General features: G+C 44.5%; 1 protein-coding gene across 1 annotated transcript; it reads right to left on the reverse strand.

The window, feature by feature from the left end:
- Positions 1 to 4,915: 4,915 nt before the first annotated feature.
- Positions 4,916 to 15,434, reverse strand: LOC120837685 (retinol dehydrogenase 7). The gene is made up of 4 exons (XM_040207222.3): positions 15,098 to 15,434; positions 11,371 to 11,523; positions 7,541 to 7,746; positions 4,916 to 5,248 (listed from the first exon to the last, which is right to left on the reverse strand). The coding sequence occupies exons 1-4, from the start codon at positions 15,432 to 15,434 to the stop codon at positions 4,916 to 4,918; spliced, it is 1,029 nt and encodes a 342-aa protein (XP_040063156.1).
- Between the last annotated feature and the right edge of the window lie 6,702 nt (positions 15,435 to 22,136).

A 22,136-nucleotide genomic window follows, 5' to 3' on the forward strand; every position in this document is an offset into this window, starting at 1 on the left:
AAACTCCGCATTAACATGCAGCGAGGGGTGGAAGCTGTGATGTTATCACTTCTACAAATATTATTCCTGTTATTTTTACTAACATTAGAAGCGTTATGAACAAGAACGGTGACTTATCTTCCATTATTGATTCTTCTAATGCTGACGTTGTTGTTTTTACTGAGACCTGGTTATCAGGCAAGATACTTAACAGCGAGATATTAAATTGTCAGAAATATTTTCATATCTAAAAGAGGCGGTGGCGGAGTATTGATTGCGGTATCGGAAAACATACCGTCATTTCATATCAACGTGGTATCTGAATTGGAGCTTGTGTGGGTTGGTCTCAACTTGAAAAAACAAGAAATACATTTTAGGCGCGTGTTATCGCCCTCCCCCTAGAAGTGACTCTTTTGTTTCTAAACTTCACGATGCAATCAACACCGTCATTGTTCGTTTTTCCAAATGCTGAAGTCATTCTTTTGAGCGATTTTAATTATCCTTCCATAGTTTGGTGAGATGCTTCTGTCCTTCTTAATTCTTTCTCGTCTGAGTGCGAGGAATTCGTGAACTTTTGTATTGATTTTAATCTCTCACAAATGGTTACCGAACCTACGCGTATTGTTGCCTCGACCTCTTCTGTTTTAGACCTCATCTTAACAACATCGCCTGAGCTCACCTCTTCATTAACCCATTTGCCAGGTCTTAGTGATCATTCCTTATCGCATTTTTCCTTAGATCTACCTACATGCCTTAGGTCAAAAGAAATTAAGCGAGTTTCTGATTATGCACGAGCTGATTTTTATTTCATCAATATGAACCTTTGTTCCTATTAATGAAACGAGCGCACGTGCCAATTCGCATTTTAACGAGCGCTCAGTTGAGAATAACTGGTGTTTCTTTAAAGAACAAGTTGCGTACCTCATGAAAGCGCACGTGCCACTTCGCATTATTTCGTCCTCTCCTGAATATCCCTGGTATAACGTGTTTTTAAAAAGACTAGCTAGCAAACAACAACAAAAAAAGAAAAAAGACTATTTCGTGCTGCGAAACTATCAGACAACGATCAGCGATGGTCGGCGTACTCCCTGCAGCTGGTGTGTATAAAAAAGCACTTCTAGATGCAAAATCCCATTATTTTAATGATACATGTCACCCTCCTTGTTGTTAAATAACCCGTGTCAATATTGGAAGGTTATTAATTCCTATTTGTCTGTCAATATAACGCTTAGGGATGCTGACGGAGATGAATTATCCAATAATCAGTGCTTTTTCGTTTTAAATGAAGAGTTTACTAAATCTTTCTCTATTCCAGTAAGTTCTTGTTTCCCTATATTTACCGCCTGTGATTTCTTGCCAATGTATCCTGTTCTTGTAGATGGTGAAGGAATAGCTAAGATTATCGATAACGTATAAATGTCTTCTGCCTATAGGTACTGATAACATTAACACAGAATTTTTGAAAAACACTAAAATGTATTCCAGCATTATCCTGTCCAAGATTTTTTCTCAGTCGCTTCAACATAGTGTCTTGCCATTGGATTGGAAGGTGGAGAAGGTGATTCCTGTACACGAAGGTGGCGATAAACAAAATCTAGCTACTGTCCCATCTCCATAACAAGTATACCATGCAAAATCCTTGAACACGTCATTTACTCTCAGCTTGCAAACATTCTGGATTCTAACCATTTCTTTAACACATCACACCATGGTTCTCAGAAGTTTTACTCATGCAAAACCCAGTTCTTACCTTTACAGATAATCTCAATGTCACACTTGACAAGGGTTCCAGAACTGACTGCATATTCCTTGATTTTTTCAAAGCTTCTGACAAAGTTCCTCACGCCCTTCTTCTCCATAAACTTAGAAGCCTTAACATGTGTCCATATGTTCTCGCTTGGATAGGCGCATTTCTGACCAACCGTCTACAGTTTGTCCACGTCAACGGAACTAATTTTCATACTCGCTTGTCAATTCCGGTGTCCTATAAGGTTCTGTACTCGGTCCAGTACTATTTCTTATGCATATTAATGATCTCCCTACCCGTGTCTCCTCTTCTATTGGCCTTTTTGCTGACGACTGTGTTATTTACGAAGAAATCCTTAACGACTCTGACATCTCTGCTCTTGAAACCGATATTAACAATGTAACCCAATGGTGTAACGACTGGCTTATGGCACTAAATATCTCTAATTGTAAATCCATGTGTGTCTCTCGTCAAATTAACATTTGCCCTTCCTACTCCATCAACAACTCTACACTCCTTCCCGTGTCCTCCTACAAATACCTCGATGTTCAGATTTCAAAGGATCTGTCCTGGAATATTCATGTCGACTATGTCACGAAAAACGCTAATCAATTATTAGGATACATCAAAAGAAACTTGTTTTCTTGCCCCTCTTTCATTAAAGCTTCTCATTTATAAAACCTTAATTCACCCTAAACTTGAATATGTCACCTCAATCTGGAACCCTGGTATCACCCTTGCATCTGCCGTAGAATCCATTAAAAACCACTCCACTCGTTTTATACTTTCTAACTATCACCGCACAGCTACCACCACTTTAATGAAAGCATCTCTATCCTTGCCCACTCTTTCTCGTCGTCGAAAGATATCCCGCCTATGCCTGTTTCATAAGATTTATCCCTCTCCGCCAAGCACTATTTTCTTAACCATTTTACATATCATCACGCAGCGATTATTAAAGTTGGGATCCCTCATTGCAGCCCATCTACCTTTAATGCCTCTTTTTTGCCTCAAACCTCGATTAACTGGAACCGCCTTCCCGCAGCCATCGTTACAATCACTGCCTCAGATAAATTTAAGATTGCCATTACTAACTTCTTACATGATGTTTAGTAGTAAGTTTGTGTATTGTTTGCCTTTTCACTGATATTTGTTTCATTTGATTACAAACCTGTTAAATGATGTTTAGTAGTTATTTCGTGTAGTTTTTGCCTTTTCATTGTTATTTGCTTTGTTCTATTTACTGTGCCCCACTCCTCCCTGTAATGTCTTCGGGCCCTGAGAGACATATAATAAATAGAATGAAATGAAATTCGCGAAAAATTAGGACAGCGAAAATAAAGGGTTTGAGTATTTAAGAAGTATCAAAAGTTCATAAGAACATGATATCCTTGATCCTATTTCATTTATCTGATTTCAATGTTACATTAAAAAAGGCCATTGCTCTTTAAAGGAGCGATGCAACAATATTGGTACTTCGCGCAAATACCGCTTAAAACGTATCCCTAACGTTAATGACCTATGAAACACGCGTTCGTTTTTCAACCCACGCAATAGAAGTCCAAGAAAAAAAATTAAGAAAAACGAGCAGCGTTCATCCCCTCAACTCGCAGCCAGAACAAGCGGCCACGTGATCTGGAGCCGATTATATGCCGCCAGTGTTGATCATAGCCACGCGCTGGGGTTGGCAAAGCGCAGGACACGCGCTGAGTTCCAGACATTGTTATGGCTCGGCTGTTGCCGTCGTTGCAGCGATTGGACACGGGTCACAACCCGAATGCTTCTCGAGCTAGCAATTGTCACGAGCCCAAGTCGAGTGCCCACGCAATGCTCGGGTCCAATCTATGAACCGCATTCAAATATCGTCACTTGGGTGTACTGCGATACCCGAGTTACGTCATCAAATTTTGCAAAGGAGAGATTGAATGAAAATGATCGCTTTTGTGCCTGAAATTACACCGCAACAAAGGAGTTTCTTGGCCAATGGCATTGCGTGTGACTATCCTTGAGCCCCAGGTGTGCCAGTAAGCTCGTGTAGAGTGAAAAACATTCCAATTGAATATCGTTGCACCGGTCCTTTAAGTGTCTTAAATTTTACAGTATCGTACTAACAAACTGGTGCAAAAATGTAGACAAACTGGGTAACGCGAGTCAGATGACGTTTTTATTTGTATGTTCGACGGAGCGAAACAACTCCTCACAATAGAGAAGTACCCGTTTCGCGTATTCCCCTGGGGTCGCTTCGAGCGACCTCTGGGATAACTATAAAACACAGTGCTGAAGCCCTGACGGCCAGCGTCAAGCACAATGTGGCACGTAAGGGCCCGTAGCCCTCGCATCCTTCTGAAGTCACTCTAATCGGCGATTCAAGCCACCATATATAGTCCACTCGCAGACGATTGTTCTTTTTATCTGCGGCCTGCAGCACCTCACTCGCACGAGCGTCCACCGTGACTCGAGATACCTAGTCAATAATCTCCTCGTCGTTGGCCACTCTTCGGAGAAAGGCACTCGGGCAGACCTCTTTCTTCTCTTGTCCTCTGACGGCACCGACCAATCTACGCACTCCTCGAAGCGTCTCTCTCGTTGAAAGAGAACAAAGCTATCACAGCTGCATCTTGTTCAGACACTGCGGTTGACCGTCGCCGGGCAAGACCTCTTGTGGCAGTACACACAACCTAGGATAATCAAGGCCTGTGCGGGTTCGGGTCCAATTGATGATGATGATGATCATGATGATTATGCGGATTTTCACTCTGCACCGGGCGACCTCGAAAACAATTTTGTACCCTAGCCACTTTTTTAAGAAGAGCTCGCGCCATGGGCACGTACTCTGAGCATGTAACGGACACGAGGGCTGCACCAGAGTTCGGCGTGAACTCGGCTCAGCTCATATTGAGAACTAGGGTTGAGGTTTTCTGAGGACTCGGATCCAATCCCAAGCTTTGTGCCCGGATGGATGGATAGATGTTAATATCTATACCCTTTGTTAACGGGCGGTAGCTTTTGCCACCTAGTCCGAGAAATGGCGACTGCCAATGCGGTTCGATGGTGTCTCGAAAGAGGTTCATTGCCGAGTTGGCACCATCTGACTCTGATGACGTTCCATGGAGAGAGAGGAGGTCGTTCGCGAGTTTCGATCATTCTGGGCGATGCTGCACCGGTCGAAGGCGCACGTCAGCCGTCATCTTATCGAACTTTCTCCGTCGTAGATTTCTCGGCGAACTGGGAGCCGTAGTGGAGGAAGATGACGCGGTAGCAGAGGGACTGGAGGGCATCCGACAGGGTGGTGGGTAGGAGGGCCAGGAACCGCAGGAAGACTGGCCACAGGCTCTTGTCGCTCATGTAGCGGGCCCGAGGTCGGGCCGCTCCCAGCGCGTGTTCGATGTGGCCGAAGACCGGAGAGTCGTCCAGCGCTTCGGTGCCCAGCATGCCTCCGCTGTTGGCACGACCGCTGATGAAGGCCGCCATGTAGGGCTCGTAGAGGCTCTGCTGTTCGCTGTCCATGGCGTTCCACATGTCCTGCGGAGAAAAAAAAAAAGCGCAGCGGCGAGATTAGTCGTGCTAGCCGTACATGGGGACACAACGCAGTTGTGCGCTTTGTATACTTATGGCTTACGGGCAGAATTCTACGATACTCGTTTCTAGTAATCAAATAACTTGTAATAAACTGCTTTTAGGAGCAATTCTGTAATCGTTTGAACACATTTATTAAGAATTAATTGCAAGAGTAATCTTTCTCCTCAGTTTTGTTTGTAAAAGTTTCCTACCAAGAAATTCTCGAACAAAGTGTCTCACACGAGGATTGTTTACCAACAGAAGTGTATAAGGAGATGAGAAATATAATTTGGTGATTCTATGTCATTCGATAGTGGACGGCACGAAAGAATCGTTTTCAAACTGGCAGAACAACCTATCATTTTGAAAATTTGAAGGAATCGAGAAAGTAACGGTTACTTGTTCAAGTAACGGCCGATTACTCTTCTACTCGAGTAATCAAATAATCTAATTTAATATCTTTTTTTTAACTTAGTGTAATTGTAATTGTAATCGTTAACTTTTTTTTCTAGTAACGTGTGCAAGACTGCTCGTGGTCATGCCTCGCCCAGTCATTCTTGTTCACCTTCCTTTTCCTTCGAGTATACGACAATCAGCATATGTTTACATTCAGACTAGGCTCCCCATCTTTCCTTTATTTATTTTTCTCTCTCTCTCTTTCTTTCTTTAAAATCTACGCAATTACCTACGCAAGCTTGCCCCCGCAGCCTTGAAGTCGAGCCTCATGAAGGAAATGACAGTTGTTGTTATCGCGAAGTTGTCAACCTCAAGGATGTCCGAATATGGCGAGTTTTCGTAGTACAATAAACATACTCTCTCCGACAGCGGTGACTGGTAGCCGTATGTTGTGGTACAAAGATGTTCAATCTCAGAGACATTTCCACGGGCTGTATGCGGACCCCAGATATTGCTATGGTACATGTCCCATTAGTAGCGTGTCGCTATACGCTATATGCAAAGTACGCGAACATACTTTGGTTTTCCCCAACAAAAGATTTAGCGCAAACACGAGTGGTTGTCTTACCTTGATGCACTAAACAAAAACGCCGGTAAAGTAATCAGGAGAGCCGGGTGTAGATTAAAACTTTTAACCCGGTTGATTGTCACCCCTCAATCGATTAATCTGCTGTATTAAGCTCCAGGCCATTTGAAAGTGTGTGAAGCACATTTTCTAAAGACCTAGAGAATGTGTCAGTACTACAGATTTTTGTTTTGTTGATTATACTATGTCGTCAATGAGAGTTCGTATATCCTAATTTGGAATTTGTCGTGTTACAACCGACAAATATGCAACAGGAGTAAACAATTTTAATAAATAAAATATTATATAGTAATATTTAACCTTATAATTTCATTTCATGACATCCAAGTGGTATACTAAAGTGCTTTATCTTCGAAGAGAACGGTGTTGCCTGTTACAGTGAAAATATGAGCACCAACTAATCAAGCAGGCCTTTTTTTATTTTCCACAGAACCTTTCATGCCATGAATATTACTGATTGGCCGGTTAAAAGAAGTGCTCAAAGTTCAAGTCTTAATTAGTTAATTGGAAGGTTAATCGATCAATTGTCCAGTCCTAGTAATGAGGTAGGTACCACAATTTTTTGGGTCATACTTTTGTCTTTGTCTTGGAATTTAGGGCATCGCAATCTCGAAGAAGCTGACATAAAGCCAAACTTGATGTTCTAGGTATATTCTCCCTAATTCGCCAAACAAGTTCCAACGTTAGTCTAAGCAGCTTCACCGCAGGTAGTGTGACTGTGATTTGGTATTTTTTGGGCTTAAATCGCCAGATAAGTGCCAGAGGTAGGCTGCACTTTTGAGTGTTCAGTTTTTCACGTGGCAACTTTGGGCTCAAATTGCCAAAAATGTGCCGGATCAAGGCTTCACTGTGAGTTGTTTGGCTAATGCCTAACAATTTTGGCTCAAGTCTAGCAATTTGGCAAATATCTGACGAGCAAAAAATAAAAAAAATAAAGCCATCAAAACGCCAAAGAAAGAAGAAAAAAAAAAACTTCGGCACTATCTAACGCTTGGGAGAAGAATCGTATTAGGCCCAACGCTGGAAGCTGGAAGCGCGTGCACGGAAGCTCCTTGCGTTCAGGCTTTGCTCGAGCGTGCAAGCTGGGGTGAAACGCACAAAGCGCTGGTCTCGCGCTTCTAGCTTTGGCTTCGCTCGCAGATAAATTGAAACGAAGTAGTTCTAAGTTGGGTTTTTTTTTTTTTTCTGGCATGCTTCCTGGGTAGGCATCTCACCTGAGCGTGTGACTTTTGAGCCTCCAGAATCCTGGTGTGCTTGACAAGGTCTCCCGGTCGGATGACACTCGCGTAGGCGCCGTGCCTGGACAGTTCTATTCTGAGGACGTCGCAGAAGGTCTCCAGGGCAAACTTGCTGGCGCAGTAGACGCTCATTCCAGGGAAACTGGACACGGCCATCACGGTCGTGATGGTCACCAGTCGTCCTAAAGAGACAATGAAATTCCGTCATGTCCAGAGCCAGTGGCGTAGCCAGGACATTTGTTTTTTCAGTGGGTGTTTTTCTTTCCTCAAGCCGTTCGAAAGACAATTTTAGTATCTATTTTCCTTTTTCGTAGAAAACAAAAATTCGAAAATGTTGCCACATCTCCCTCGTCCAATCTTTAAGATGGGGAACTTTAATGGCGAACAACGAAAACACGCAGTCATGAAATACAATAATGGGCATTGAACAAAAAAGTCCAGAGAGCCTCACAAAATATTCCGGTGCGTGCACTTCTCTGCGGAACGCTCGGGTATCCAATGACTGAGAAATACGGAAGGGTGCCAGAGAATAGCGAAATGTAGAATACGATTAAACATAACTGCAATGCACACTGGGGCAATGGGCAAGTGAAGCGTCACGCTCATTCTTTCTGCGCGGATCACAATTTACAAAAATTATTGTGCTATGGTCATGTTACGGGTTCTTTCCGTTCTTCGTTGTCGTTTTACGAGAAAGTGGCAGAGAAAAGTACCGGTACCTATCATTTTGTGGGGTCTAAAGATTTAGTGGAAACCGCCGTCTGTCAATAGAAAGAAGCGAGAAGACTTTTTTTATGGTTGACTTGGATGATAATGCAATAAATGCAAAGGTGCAAGCGAGCTGGACAAGACGGACAATAATAATCCCGGGACAAGTGGACAAGGGGGACAAAGGACAAACACAAAACTCCGAACACAGCTAGGTGACTGGTGCGCCACCGGAAAACATTTTTCTTTTCGGTCACGCATTAGTCATTTAGCTGTGTTTGGAGTTTTGTGTTTGTCCTTTGTCCCCCTTGTTCCTCATCTCCAGGGACTACTATTGCCTAGCTTAGATGTTCGGAGAATGTTCAGAAGCGCAACCCCAATACTCCGTTCACCCTTAAGCTGAGACTAGAAGCTCCGCCTTCAGCGCGAGCATTCTGCCTTTGCTAACACAAGTGTGAACGTGCAGGCACGCGCAATCAATGCACTGCAAAAGCCAGCGAGCTCGCGCTGAAGTCGGAGCTTCTAGTCGCAGCTTAGAACGGAGTAGCTAGCGCTCCTGGGACGTTGAAGCTTTCAGGTATGTCTTCAGTCTTCGAAGTTTGGAGAACCAACGTTCCGCTTCAGCGGTGCTAACGGGCAAGATGGCCGCCAGGATTTGCGTCCGGCGGTTTATATTATATAGATTCAAGGCCTTTGCGAAAAGGCAAGTTGCCTCTTCCGCTCAGACGCGCTAAGCGGTGAGGTCCCTCCGCATCTCTGTCCAAACCAGAACTTTCCCAGGCAGTTTATTTAGCGAAACGAGTGCTCCGCACAGGCTGGAGATTTGCTCGGAGTCAAGACTTGCAACATGGAGACCGACGTCGTTGGCCACAACATCGCTCTCGCCTAGGGCGGACGATGCTGCCTGACGCGAACGTGCCGGCTCCGTTGGAGACGTTGATGGTACGCCTGAAGTTATAGGTCAATAATCATTCTTGAGAAAAGCGACAAGCGACAGCTTAGCTATTGAACTACTTTTCGAAAGTCTATATACTTAAAGGAACTTTCCCGTCTCATGTGCTTAACGCAAGATTATAAACATTACCCACTGCAACGATTAAAGAAATACCAGGTACGCTTTGAAACCAAGTGACTAAGGCAATTCTAAAGTTGCTTACACGGTGCATATGCTGCACTTTCTCTCTCGCCTTCTTCTTTTTTTTTTATTATTAAGGGGGATGTTTTTTTATATTTTTACATTTTGATTGGTGTATTACTGAAACTAAAGGAGTACAGACGAGTAAATCCTAAAAAGATGGAAGACGGTACGAACATAACAAATAAAAAAAAAACGCTGAGCTCTTTGTCATTTCGTCGTCCTGTTTTCTCATTATTGTACAAAGTCAAAGTATTGCTATTTTTGGAATTTTGTTTCGCTGCCCTGAAATTGTCGTCGAGTCATTGGAACTCAAAGGGTAGGAGAATTTTAGTCAAGCCGCCTGTATTCTCCGAGGTGAGGTCAGCGTCCTTCGAGGTCATGATTTCGCGGCTTTTATGATGTCGGGTGCTGAGCCATTCGCATCTGCGAGCCTGAAGACTGACTTCAGCTACAAACACCGCCGAGTTCGGCGAAAGCTCTTCAGAGAGCCGAAGCCAAACTTATGCTTCTCACGCAGTCCACGGACAGTGTCGTCGTCTTCGCTTTGCTTTGCTTTGGAATGTAATGGGCCCGGCCCCTCGCCGTAGTGGGTTGTCGAACAGAAAGAGGAACAGGATTTTTTTTTTATGCCACAACAAAACGGCGAGGCACGAAAAAGAAAAAGAAACTGACACGGGAAAGGGCAAATGGGTAAGAAAAAAACCACACAATTTCGGGGAGTGGTCGACCCTTGAACACCCCCCCCCCCCCCCCCCCCCCCCCCTGGCTACGCCACTGTCCAGAGCATATTTTCACGATTCGAGAACTCCTTGCCGAGCAAGCGATGTGCTCTCGCTGATAACGCGATTGATCTAGTATTCCAACGAGCGCTTGAAACATGGTCCTGATGAAACCTGAAAGAAATACCTGGTTGATGCCCGGCATTTGATAATTACACCAAGTCATCAGCCCCGGTGAATGAACCCACGGTGTATAAAGAATGAGAGTGTCCAACCAAATAAATTCCAGTGGCATCTTGCACGCACTAATGAAATGCATTAGGAAGGAGGTCTATTGCAGGAAAACTTGAAGGAAGCGAATTCAGGAAGAGAGAAACGCCTCTCTCAGTTTTGGCGTTGTTTTCTTTCTCAGTCGTTCGTTGTTTAGTTTTGTTTTATTTTGCGTCTAGCCAAGCGACGGACTAACGATGTGGTGATCAAAAAACAATAAGGGTATGATCAGCCGAAGAACTTGATCGACTAACTGTGCAATTATGAGCTTATGGTTGAACTAGAGAGCGGCACAGAAGAATGTCAAAAATTATCAAAACCTAAATAATAAAATACGGCGTCGGAAATTAGTGATATGTCTTATCTGTCAATGAAAGTAAAAAAAAAAGAAAAAAAAAGAGCGGTACTACCTTTTTCAGATAACTGCGAGAAGGTGAATTGTATATGTGGACTCGTTGATTCTCCCCGAACCTGTCCTTCGCGCCTATACTGCATTATATTGCCCCCTGAAGTTTGTTCAAAAAAGGCAAGCAGAGCAAGAGGCAGATGTTCAGACGTTCAGATGAAGAGTCTGCAGGTTGATTTCTGGTCCCCTAGCTAATGTCTTCAGCAGCGATAGCGAGTGAGGGAAACGAAATGGTAGCTGCTTCTGATCCGAGCGCCACTGATAAGGCGACGTCGTCAACAGTTTTTCATAAAACAAACATCACTTACACGCTACCTCAGTGAAAAGGCGGCAAAATGAAGGATCTTCTACGATCTTTTTCTTGCAACGCCAGCTTTCGAATTGCTCGGCTCCTCTTGAACCGCAAGCATGGATGACAAGCACACCACACACATTACACTAGGCAAGGACACGCTTCCCGTACGAGTTCATTTCTGCTTCTGCGAATGCAAGGAAAGCATGAGTGACACGCGCTTGACACAGAACGAACTGGGCAAAGGAATGCGTGATGTAAATTTGTTTTCACCTTTGCTTTTGCGGATGTAAGGCAGGCAGGCTTTGGACAATCGCAGAGTTCCCAGGACGTTGACCCCGAAGGTATTTTCGACCTGCTCCTGTGTCATCCACTCGAACTCGCCCAGCACGCAGACTCCGGCGTTGTTCACCAAACCCCAAAGTCCTGTAAACATATAAAGAAAAACTTAATAATTAATTCTTTTATTGAGATAGAATTCAACCAACTCAGAGCTATGTTCCTGGGATGCGGAAAACTAAACCATGACCACGAGTTAGCAGTCTGTTCCAAACATACCGGAGATGAGAATGAAAGGAACCTTTTACCATATGACAATTCTGAACTACTGGTTGGAGCTGAGCTAGTTGGTTTAATATGGTTTATAGCCCAGCTGTTGTGTATCGGAGCGCAGCTCTTGGGCGCTCGTTCCCGTGCTTTGCGGCGTCGACGTCACCGTCGGCGTAACCGTGCGCGTTGCGTTTCGGGACGTTACAGACCTATACACCAATTCAATTCCCCGCCAAATGTAGCGAAGAAACTGAATTGGTGCTTAGGTCTGTGACGTCCCATGATGCAACACTTCGCATTCAGCTTCCCCGCTAAATTTAGCGGTAAATCTGACGTCACATGACCTCAACACAAATTCAGTTTTCCCGCTAAAATTAGCGTGGAATTGAATTGGTGTTGAGGTCACGTGACGTCAATTTTTTCGCTAAATCTGGTGGAGAAACTGAATTTGTTCATAGTTGGCGTGACATGAAGTCTTCTGACGTCATTTTCCCCGCTAAATTTAGCGGGGAAACTGAATTGGTATTGAGGTCAAGGGGCGTCAATTTTCCGGCTAAATTTAGCGGGCAAACTGTGGGAGTAGGGGAGGGTACAGAGGAGGAGGAGGGGAGGGTATGGAGGAGGAGGAGGATATGGAGGGGGGTACGAAGGAGGAAAAGGAGGAGGGTGCAGAACCAGTATGTGAGGAGAGTGATGAGAGTGAAAGTGAATTTGTTTAGCACGGTGTATAGCAAAATCAAGATACCTCAAGAGCGGCGCTCTAATTTCGCATTACAGAAATTTGTAAACGTCTTTAAATTATTTTTGTTTATTAGTGTTTAGTTGGCACCACCCAATGGAAATTCTGAAGGTCATTTCTGCAAATCAAAGCGTTAGTAATGCAATGTATGCTATTAGAATGAGTTCAACCATGATGCTAGCACGCATCCGCGTCGGTTTATATCTACTCGGCTTATCAAAGCCTCGTATTTCTTTCCTTACAACTCTCTGCCTTCAGTTTGAACCGGGCCGTCTTTTGTAAAATATGTTTGTGACACGCCATTTCTATTTTTAATATTCCAACCTCTAGTGACAGCTACAATCGGTCTCTGGTGCGTGTCAATAGTCCCTGACAGAATCAGAACGGCAAGGTGTCTATTTGTAATGCCCGGTCTCTCGCACGCCCTTTGCCGGGCTTTGCCTTCAATCGTGCTTTGCCTGCGCGTGCACACCCAAAGCTCGCGAGAGGCCGAAGTTTTATCGAAGCTAGAAAAGCTCGTGGCGGAGGTGGGACAGCTTTAATAATAATAACGTTTTTTATTCCTTCGAAAAAAACAAAAACAAAAACAAAAAAAAACACTTAGGGTAACTGGCCCACAGAAGCAAAGAAGATATAGCTGGTGCGTAGGACCAGGCAGACCAAAACATTTATATGTAGAAGGGATAGGACACAGTATTACAAGTAACCCTATAAATAGAGTAATGAAACAGAAAACAAAATCGCTGAACACTGAATTACAAACAGATTCTCAACACCATGCGACCTCACGTGAAACATACCATAATGAACAATTGAACGTCAACATCGCATTACACTAAAAAAGAAAAAAAAGCACTAAACAACAGGAAATCAGGGTTTACATTCTAGACGCCACTTCTTTAAAACTTTCTTTGCCGTTCGGATGGATGATATACTACTCAAATTATCTGGTAATTTATCGAAAAGGGAAGAAATATAATGCCGTTTTATTTTCTTTCCGTAGTTCGTAAGTATTCTGGGTATTACGTAACTCTCTGTGCACCTTAGATTTCTCTTTTTGAGCTCAATTTTCGAGCTCTTATCGTAGTAATGCCGTGTTAATATTACATATTCATACAGTTAAAAAAGAAAACATTATATTTAGTTCATTCACTTTTATATCAATTACTAGGTAAGGTTGTCAAACGTGGTTCCGTACGCAACGTTACTCGCAATCTCTTTGAGTAGTCTGTCCATTCCTAGCTTTTTATTTCCTGCACATTGGCCGAAAACAGTAATACTGTATCGCAAGATCGACTCTCCTTAGACCATAAGAACAGTTTTCCTAACACTTATACCACAAACGCTCTTTAACCGGTGAAGTTACGCTGATACTACGCGAAGCCTTTTTTTTTTTTTAATAAATTCTACTTGATAATTTCAAAAAATATGTTTGTCAAAAAATATGCCTCATTATTTTACAGATTGTTCGTATGGAAGTGCATTACTTTGACAAGAGTGGCCATGCCCCAAATTTAAATAAATACCTGCCATTAGCTTCACCTGTTTATGGCGATTACGGGAACACATAATTTTCCTTTTGTGGTTATTTATTGAAATAATATTGGCAGAAAACTACCGCAATAGCATGTGTGCGTCCTTTTGAAATATTGAAATTGCGTATTCGTACATGTCACATAGTAATAGTAGAACTATATCGTCTGCATATAAAAAGATTCTAGACTGGAGCGGTAAAAGATTTAACTAATTTATGTAAATGTTAAATAGCAACGGGTGCAAAGTGCTCCTTTGAGGTACACGTCCGCACTGAACCCGAGGTTTACTACTAACACAATTTTCTGTTTTCACCAACTGAAATCTGTCTGTGAGGTAGTCATGGAAAAAAATCATACAATGGTCCTTCAAAACCCATTCTTTCAAGTTTTCCTAAAAGTAACGTAGGATCGATGATATCGGAAGCTTTCGATATATCTAGGAATAAAAAAGAGCAATTTTATTGTTATCTAATATATCGTTGATGCAGTCCGAAAAATTCTCCAAAAGTGCGGTTGTCTTTTTATTTTTCGGAAACCCGTACTGCGATTCAGTAATAGGAGAACATTTTTTACAGAAGGTATTCACATTTGTCTGAACCCATTTTTCCATGATATGCGAAATTACTGGCGATATTGATATCAGTCGGTAACTCCCTAAATCCTTTTTATTACCGCCTTTGTAAAGAGGCCTAATTACTGCAACTTTTGGCTCTTTAGAAATGTTTCTTGTAGTAAGAGAACCGTTAATGATTTTAAGTAGAACTTGTTTTAGATGATATATAATATAACGTAAATCTCGCACACGTATTTTGTGTATACCTGATGACTTTGTTATAGACATTGAATTTATGGAGGTTACAAGATCATTCTCACACATTAGAGGCAAGTACGCCGAGGTTTTGTGACTGAACTTGGGAACGTATGATTTTATTTCTACAGGTATAATTTTCTTTCTTAACTCTTTAACGCCATTAATAAACGAACCATTAAAAGAGTCTGCTAAATACCTTCCTGACGTTTTCAACTAGTGAAGGACTCGTGAGTTCTAGTTCCTTCACAAATGAGACAGCGTAAAAGGCGCGCACTGTCAGACCGCATTGGATGTTTTCCCCATCCTTTCCTTCTCTTCAATAGCCTTTTCGCCATACATTGGACGAGCAAAACAAGCACCGCTCACCTTTCTCCTGAACTTCCGCCTTCTTGAGCGCTTCCCGAACGCTGTCTTGCTTCGTGATGTCCAACTGGAGCACGACCACAGGATGTGGGCCTTTCAGCAGGGACAGCTTCTTGGCTCCATCGCTCTGGTCAGACAAGCATCCGGCCAGCACTTGGTAACCCGCCTTGTGGAGCCGCTCGGCAGTTCGGAGTCCGATGCCGGAGTCACAGCCACTGACCAGCACTCTCTTGCCGTGTCCGGTAAAGCGGACATCCCTGAAGATGCCAGAGTCCGGAGCGAAGAAGAAGCTGTAGACCGCAGCCACGATCCTCGTGAAAAACTCCAGGCTTCCCATCATTATGGATGTCTGCTGAGTTACGCTGGACTCATCAATCGCTTCGCAGTGGCCTGCGTGCTCTCTCATAAGCCTTCAGGCAACGCGACTTATCGTACAACTTCCTCCCTTCGGCGCTTGGTGTTGATATTGTAACGGAGCAAGCCTTAGTGGTCCTGTTTTAGTGTTCCTTCAAAGCTAGCTTAATTTTCTCCGATGTTTCTGTCGGCCAAAGTTTGCCTGAGTGCCTTGCGAGAAGCGCTTCGGAATCAGATGCTCAGGAAACGGTTGCTTTGCACCGGTTGGGGTGCCGTCCTTGGAGCAGCTCCTTTTGACTGATACTCGGCGTCCTCCCTCTCCTCCTCTGACGGTGACCTTCTCGCTCACCTTTTAGCCGATAGGTGATAAGGGGGTCGCCGAGGGGGAAAAAGATGAAAAGGGTGAGGGAGTCGAAACGGGCTGGTGAGAAGGAACAACTGTGAAAGAAAGTTCTCTTTCGACCGGCGTCGATTAAAAAGAGGTGAGGCGCGCGATAGGAATGAGGATGGCGGTCTGCGCGTGCGGTTGGCTGCAGTCAGATGACTAGGGACGGACATTTTGTTGTTTCGTGCAATGCATTCGGCGCACGTCATTAGCTGTGAACTGGACGCACGGATATGTTGATATGGCCTTGGTCGGGAGATGAAGGTTCTGTCCCTTCTCGATGCGCGCTAAACGTGATGACGCTACGATCTGGTGATGAGTGCGTGACGGACTACCTGTCAAGGATTTCGAAAGGATCTACGAGGAATATATTTTTCCGACTGATTTTTTTTTCTGTCGCATCCTGTTTACTTGTTGTGCGTTACGAGGCCAGTTCCGCGTTCGTTTTTATGTGCTTTTCACACGAGGGACGCTTTTCGGGGAGGGATATGCGTGACGTCGTGATCGGCAGAACCAGGGGGACACCCTTCCCGACTCAAGCATTCACGTGAACGGCAAAGAGCCGAGAGGGGTGCCAGTGTTATCAAACGCATTCAGCGGTCGCACTCTCGACAACAAGGCTCGGTGTGCGCTGACGAGAGTAGAAAAAATGAAGGCGTACATGTTACGGCGATGCACGATTTTCGCAGCAGCGCTGTTAGATGCAGCAGACGACGAACTGCCTTCTGCTAAAAGAAAGATGTTTCTTGAATGGGTGGATACAATGCCACTGACGTGGAATGCAAAACCAGTTGTACGAGGAGCGGCATTGGTGAATCTCGAGGACTCTTTTGGGTGCCTCGGACGACATGCGCAACAGTGCAAGCCACGACAAGTTAGGCGATGCCACCTCCAGCATCTAGCAGTGCAAAGTCTGTAGAGTCGCCACACACGTGAACAAAAATACGCCCAATTGCAAAGAGATCCCACGCGAAGGCGGGGAGCGTTTGTGCAGCCCCTGCAGCTAAAGCTCCCCCATCCCCTTAAAATTTCTACGTAAGCCCGGCTTCGCGCAAAAGCGTGACGTCGTTACCACGTGATGCGCATTTCGGGAAGCAAAGGGAAGGATTCCTTTCCCGTGTGTTTGAATCCCTTTGGAGTCAAACACAAGTTGCAGATGAAGAAATTTATGAGGGAGATGTTTATAAACCAATGAATTTAGTCCCATTTTTGTAGTATAAATGTCAATCAAAATTCCGTTCAGTTTTAAACTGTAATGTTTAATGCTGTGGTATTTTTATGCTAATCATCGAAGTTTTAGTACAATGAAGCAGACTTCTGACTTTGATTGAATCTTTAGTACTCATTTGCTCATTGAAGGTTCCTGTAAAGTTTCAGCGCAGTAGAGCGAATGAAGTTCACTGTGTAATGTGTTTTCTTTGCGTCGTCATCGCCTCGTAATGGCTCCCTGGCCTCGTCAAACTGCCCTCGCTGCTTATTTGTTTTTTTCTTTTTTACCAGAGAGACCACGACATTGTATGTGCTAGAAAAAGAAAACAAAGCAAAATTGAAACATATATTTCTGGTAACTGTGGCTTTGGGGCGTTATTGATTTTTTATAGTTGCAATGGTGACAGGGTAAAAATCATGTTCCTCCTCGAGAACGCCTTCCTCTCATTTCGCCAGGTTCTGACTGCGCGTGCGATAAATGCTATCGTAGGCAAAAAGCTCGCGCACGGGGAGGCACGTCTACTGGGTTCGTATACCCCCGTGTTACGGGTATCTAAAATGAGCTTTAAGCCGAAGGCTTCTGAGATTTGTAAATTACCTTTAAAGCAGAGGCGGATTTATAGGTCAGCTATTCTGGGAAAGGTAAGAAGCAAAATCTCGAGAGAGCTGTACGAGTCATTTAACATTAGATTGCCGTGGATGACAGATACATAAGTGCCACGTCAGTCCATATAACAGACAAGGAATTAGAATTCTTGCTTGAGAAGCCCGATTGGGTGTATAAATTGTGTGTGTTGCTTCAATAAACATTCAGTTGAAAGTAGCGCTTCGTGTTGTCTCCCTTACTCTGTCCCTGTCTTGCGGCGCATTTTGTCAAAAGAAGTCATGTACCAATTAGCCCATCTGTCACTATTTATGAGTCAGGCTAGGGGGTGCACCACTCTAAAAAAAAGTCTGTGCGTCTACTTTCACGCACAACACTCGGAGAACCAATCAGTGCAACTTACGGAGGCAGCTCAGCAAATTGCGATGCCAAAACATCTGTTTAGGCCAAAAAACGCAGACTGAGTTGTGACATTAAGCAATGCAAGCGTGACGTTTTGCGTTGCTCTCCGAGTGTTGTGCGTGAAAGTAGACGGACAGACTTCTTTTTAGAGTGTGGTCTAAAAGGAGATGTCAGAACGGGCGTAACGTTGTCCGGATCTGTTTTGTTGACCTAATATCTGTTATACCACCCGAAAATTCATAATTTCTTTCTGAAAAAAAACCCCGGTGTATGTCGACTTTTTATTAAGACAAAGTGGACCTTGAAGGCCTTAGCTTTTTCCTCTCGTCAACTATGCCGCCCATACCTTCAAGCTTCATTTGCCAAAGGCATTTTTAACTCGGAGTTGTATACTAATATCAATTGTAAGATAGCGATAATGATAACATTTTAGGAAGGTCTAAAGCACGCGTGAAGCTTGAAGGCGCGCTTCATGCTCATCCCACTCATGTAGCAGGCGGAAGGTTTGACGACGCGAAAAAGCTGATGATAAGAAAATCACCCTCGTTATCGGACACACCCGTCTCGCGCCTGCTGCACGAGGAGGAACTTTAGCGCACCCTCGCGCTCCCTCCCCACCCGTGCTTCGAGACTTCCTAATAGTGACTGATTTGGGCGCTTTCCACGACGCTCATCATCATCATCGTAAACTTTATTAATTGATAAAGTGAAAGGACCTTGCGGTCTCTGGTCGGTGCCCTAAAGCGCGAAACACATGTACGACGAAACCGTCCGATCCGACGTCCGACCGCGCAATACGACGGTCGGAGGCGAGGGTTTTCAACGCTCTCCGATGCTACGAAAACCCTCTCCCCCCAAGGTCATTCCGACAGTCCGCACGTCGGATCGGAAGGTTTCGTCGTACATGTGTCTCCCGCTTTAGCCCAGGGCTCCGTTGGCCGCCCAGATTCGGCGGGCTCGCTCAACCAGTCGCTGCTGGTCATCGAGCTCTTTGCCGGAAAGGGCCGCCTCCCAGGAGGAAAAGGTGGGGGAAGGAATGGGGGTGGATACCCTCACCGAGTTTCTAAGGGGACCCTATGTTTATTTTCACTAATTAGAAATCTTTTAAATTGTATATAATTATTTTGCCAATTAGTGTTCTTTTTGTTACAATCTTTGACGTTTGCAATGGCGGGAAATTTATTCCTGAACAAAAATACTTTTTTTTTTCCTCAACAACCTTATTTGTAGGAACTTTTGAAAGTATTCACAGATTGGAAGCGAAGAGCTGCAATAGAAGGAGGCGTGTCACTTTTCTTATTCCAGTTTGGGGTTACTGCGAATTCCACTCATAACGTCACCCCCCCCCCCCCCACCCCCCCCCCCCTTTTTTCGGTAACGTAGGAATGTACTCGTTGTTTTTCCAAAATAGTAACGGATGACGTACTTACGGTACATACTTTAAATAACGGGTAACGTATTTTTGTCGCCCGTTACATATTCCGAAGCCCTGAAAAAAAGTGCGCTTTCTTTTTTGTTTTTGTGTCTTTCTATACTTCGTTTCGGTTGCAGCCCAGACGCAGCCGACGCCTCGACCTGATGGCATCAATTAGTCGGCGCCATAAGCACTCCATCGTGGCGTTCGTCGTGTTTCTGTGGGTTTTCTACCGTCGCTGAGCCGATCACAAACAAAAAAGGCCCAGTGACTCCCGCGTTTGACTTTGTTTGATTGGTCGCCTTAGCCCGCAGCGTCGGCTGCGTCTGGACGTGAGCTAAAACGAGGTATAGGCTCCAACCAATCATTATTGCACTCATTCCACATACCTTCAAAATTTGGCCCGACTTTTTCCGGCGCGAAAAGTCCCACATTAGAAAACACCCAACGCCCACGGCCTTCGTCCCAGTGTCAAAAAAAAGCTGTCGCCCCCCCCCCCCCCTTGAAAAAAGAGAAAACAAACAAACGTTGTTACCATTACTTTATGAATAAAAAGTAACGCAAGAGTAACATACGGTATTTTAACGATAACGCAATTTGTTTTTTTTTTTTCAAATTTGAGGTAACGTAGGTTTGTAACGCTTTTCTTTATTTTGCAAGTAACGAGTAACGTATTTCGTTACTTTTTTTTTTTTTGGGGGGGGGGGGGGGGAGGAAGCTTCGTTGAACGAACTCTGAGACAAAAAAACATGCGGCAGTATAGATCTACAAAAAAGCCCTATTATGCCCGATCCGATCTTCTCCCCCGTCGAATTGACTCACGGGTTGTCGCCAAATTGTGCATTTCGCGAAATAATTTACAGCGTTTCGTCGGCGGGTTCACGGTAGCCGATCAGAGCCAGCGCGCTCTTTGAAAATCGTCAATGCGTATAAACCGAAAAAAAAAAAGGACACATTAAAACGCGGATAGTTTACGGCGAGGCCACCGCTACGAAGGGCACGCGTTGCAGTCGACACGCGTACATTTACATTGGAGCAATTAGCATGCTGGAGAAGTCCGATACCACCTACAAGAGAAGGCCTGCGACCGACGTCATCGTCGGTGGATCTGCGACCCGCCACTAGGCGGCAAACACGCTGAAAGTCAGCGACAGATCGTATACCGGAGCCGAAGCATTACAATCTGACAGAGCGAAATCAACCGGCGTCAAAAAGTGCATCGTCACGGCGGTCATCCGCTTTGTGCATCCGCTTTGTGCATTCGCTATCCCAGGCTGAACCAGCCACCGAGCCACGCATAAAAAAAGAAAGCGCAGGATTACGGGGCATGTAATAGGCGTGATTGGTATAGCCGCTATCGAATCGTAGCGTCAGCCGGCAGTCGGACTTTTAGTGAAAGGCTGTACATGGCGTCGAGCTTGTTGTGAGACCCTGCAAGACTTTCTGGGGGTCTCTGGCAATGACGTTGGGAAGGGGAGAGGGGGGAAGGAAAAATCTATTGCCCCTAGTAAAGTATTTGGTTAGGCGCAGACCTTGTCTTTTATGTGGTTTCGAGCCGTCGCGTCCTCGTGACGTCAGCGACACCCTCGAATCGGGCGGATAATTCTGGGTGGTTCCCGTCAGGGTAATTTTCGAGATGCGTCGTTACAGCCTGGTCCTCGGGATACCTTGTGATGTTTGCGTACGATCTCTCTTCCACGAGTCCTTGAGAGTTGATGGCTTATGTACCGGGCTGTTTGCTGGGATCAAAAGTGTATTTTTATCTCCTTTGATAATAGTGGGGGGAAAAAAAGTTTCTTGACTCTCTTTCTTCTACAGCGTGCGTCATAGTGTGCTTGTAGATAGCTGCAGTAATTGATATGTATTTGCTCGCGCTCGCGAGAGTTGAAACGTGGCGGCGCCAGTGTGCCAATAGCCTCCGACCAATTTCGCTTCTGAACTAGACGGCGGGTTTCGTGGTATTTCCGAAATCAAATATACTCGCTATCTTCTAGAAATGGCCACTTTTAGCACTGTCGAATTATCTTCGCTCTTATGATAAAGGAATGACGAGTAAGAAATTATGAATATACGTGAACCCCAAGTGTGCCTGGGCTACACAATAGATAACGCAACTAAGTTTGTTACCAAAAAAAAAGAGGGGGGGGGGGGGAGGGGGGGGGGGTGCGCTTATTAAACCTCGGAAAGAAATGAATACCTTCGATAGACATGTCGCGTGTTCATAGTCTGTAAATTTTTATTTAGCTGCAGTTTGATGTATCGCTATTAATATGGCTTATGTCGTCAATCTAACAATAGCCATAGAGGGTACGGTTTTTTTCTTATTCCTCATCATACAGTGCGCAATAAAAATGCGAACCAAGTTTAAACAGACGAGTCTTTCTCGTAGACGTACACGTATACGTGGTAACGCGTGAAGTCGTGGTCACACTGCTTATGCATCATACAAAAGACAGCCTGCAGCAGATTCGAAAGCGAGTCACCGCGAATTCCGGGATTCGAATGCCACAAGGACAATGAGTTCAAGGAGGAAACTTGGCACGCGGCATTCGAACCACGGACATTGTGCTGACTCCTGTTTGCAGACTGACTTTTGTATGATATATGAGCAGCGTGATCCCGGCCTAACGGTTGTTATTAACGATGCATTAATCTCAATAACGACTTTGTCCCT

The sequence above is a fragment of the Ixodes scapularis genome, unplaced genomic scaffold, assembly GCF_016920785.2.
Source record: "Ixodes scapularis isolate PalLabHiFi unplaced genomic scaffold, ASM1692078v2 ptg002013l_1__unscaffolded, whole genome shotgun sequence".
Classification (NCBI taxonomy): Eukaryota; Metazoa; Arthropoda; class Arachnida; order Ixodida; family Ixodidae; genus Ixodes; species Ixodes scapularis.

Bases quoted from the DNA above. Each gene is read 5' to 3' on its own strand.
- LOC120837685 (XM_040207222.3), bottom strand. From the start codon at position 15,434: ATGATGGGAAGCCTGGAGTTTTTCACGAGGATCGTGGCTGCGGTCTAC. The intron at 11,524-15,097 runs GTGAGCGGTGCT...ATATGTTTACAG, and splicing joins GGCGGAAGTTCAGGAGAAAG to GACTTTGGGGTTTGGTGAAC. The intron at 5,249-7,540 runs GTGAGATGCCTA...TTTTCTCCGCAG, and splicing joins CTCAAAAGTCACACGCTCAG to GACATGTGGAACGCCATGGA.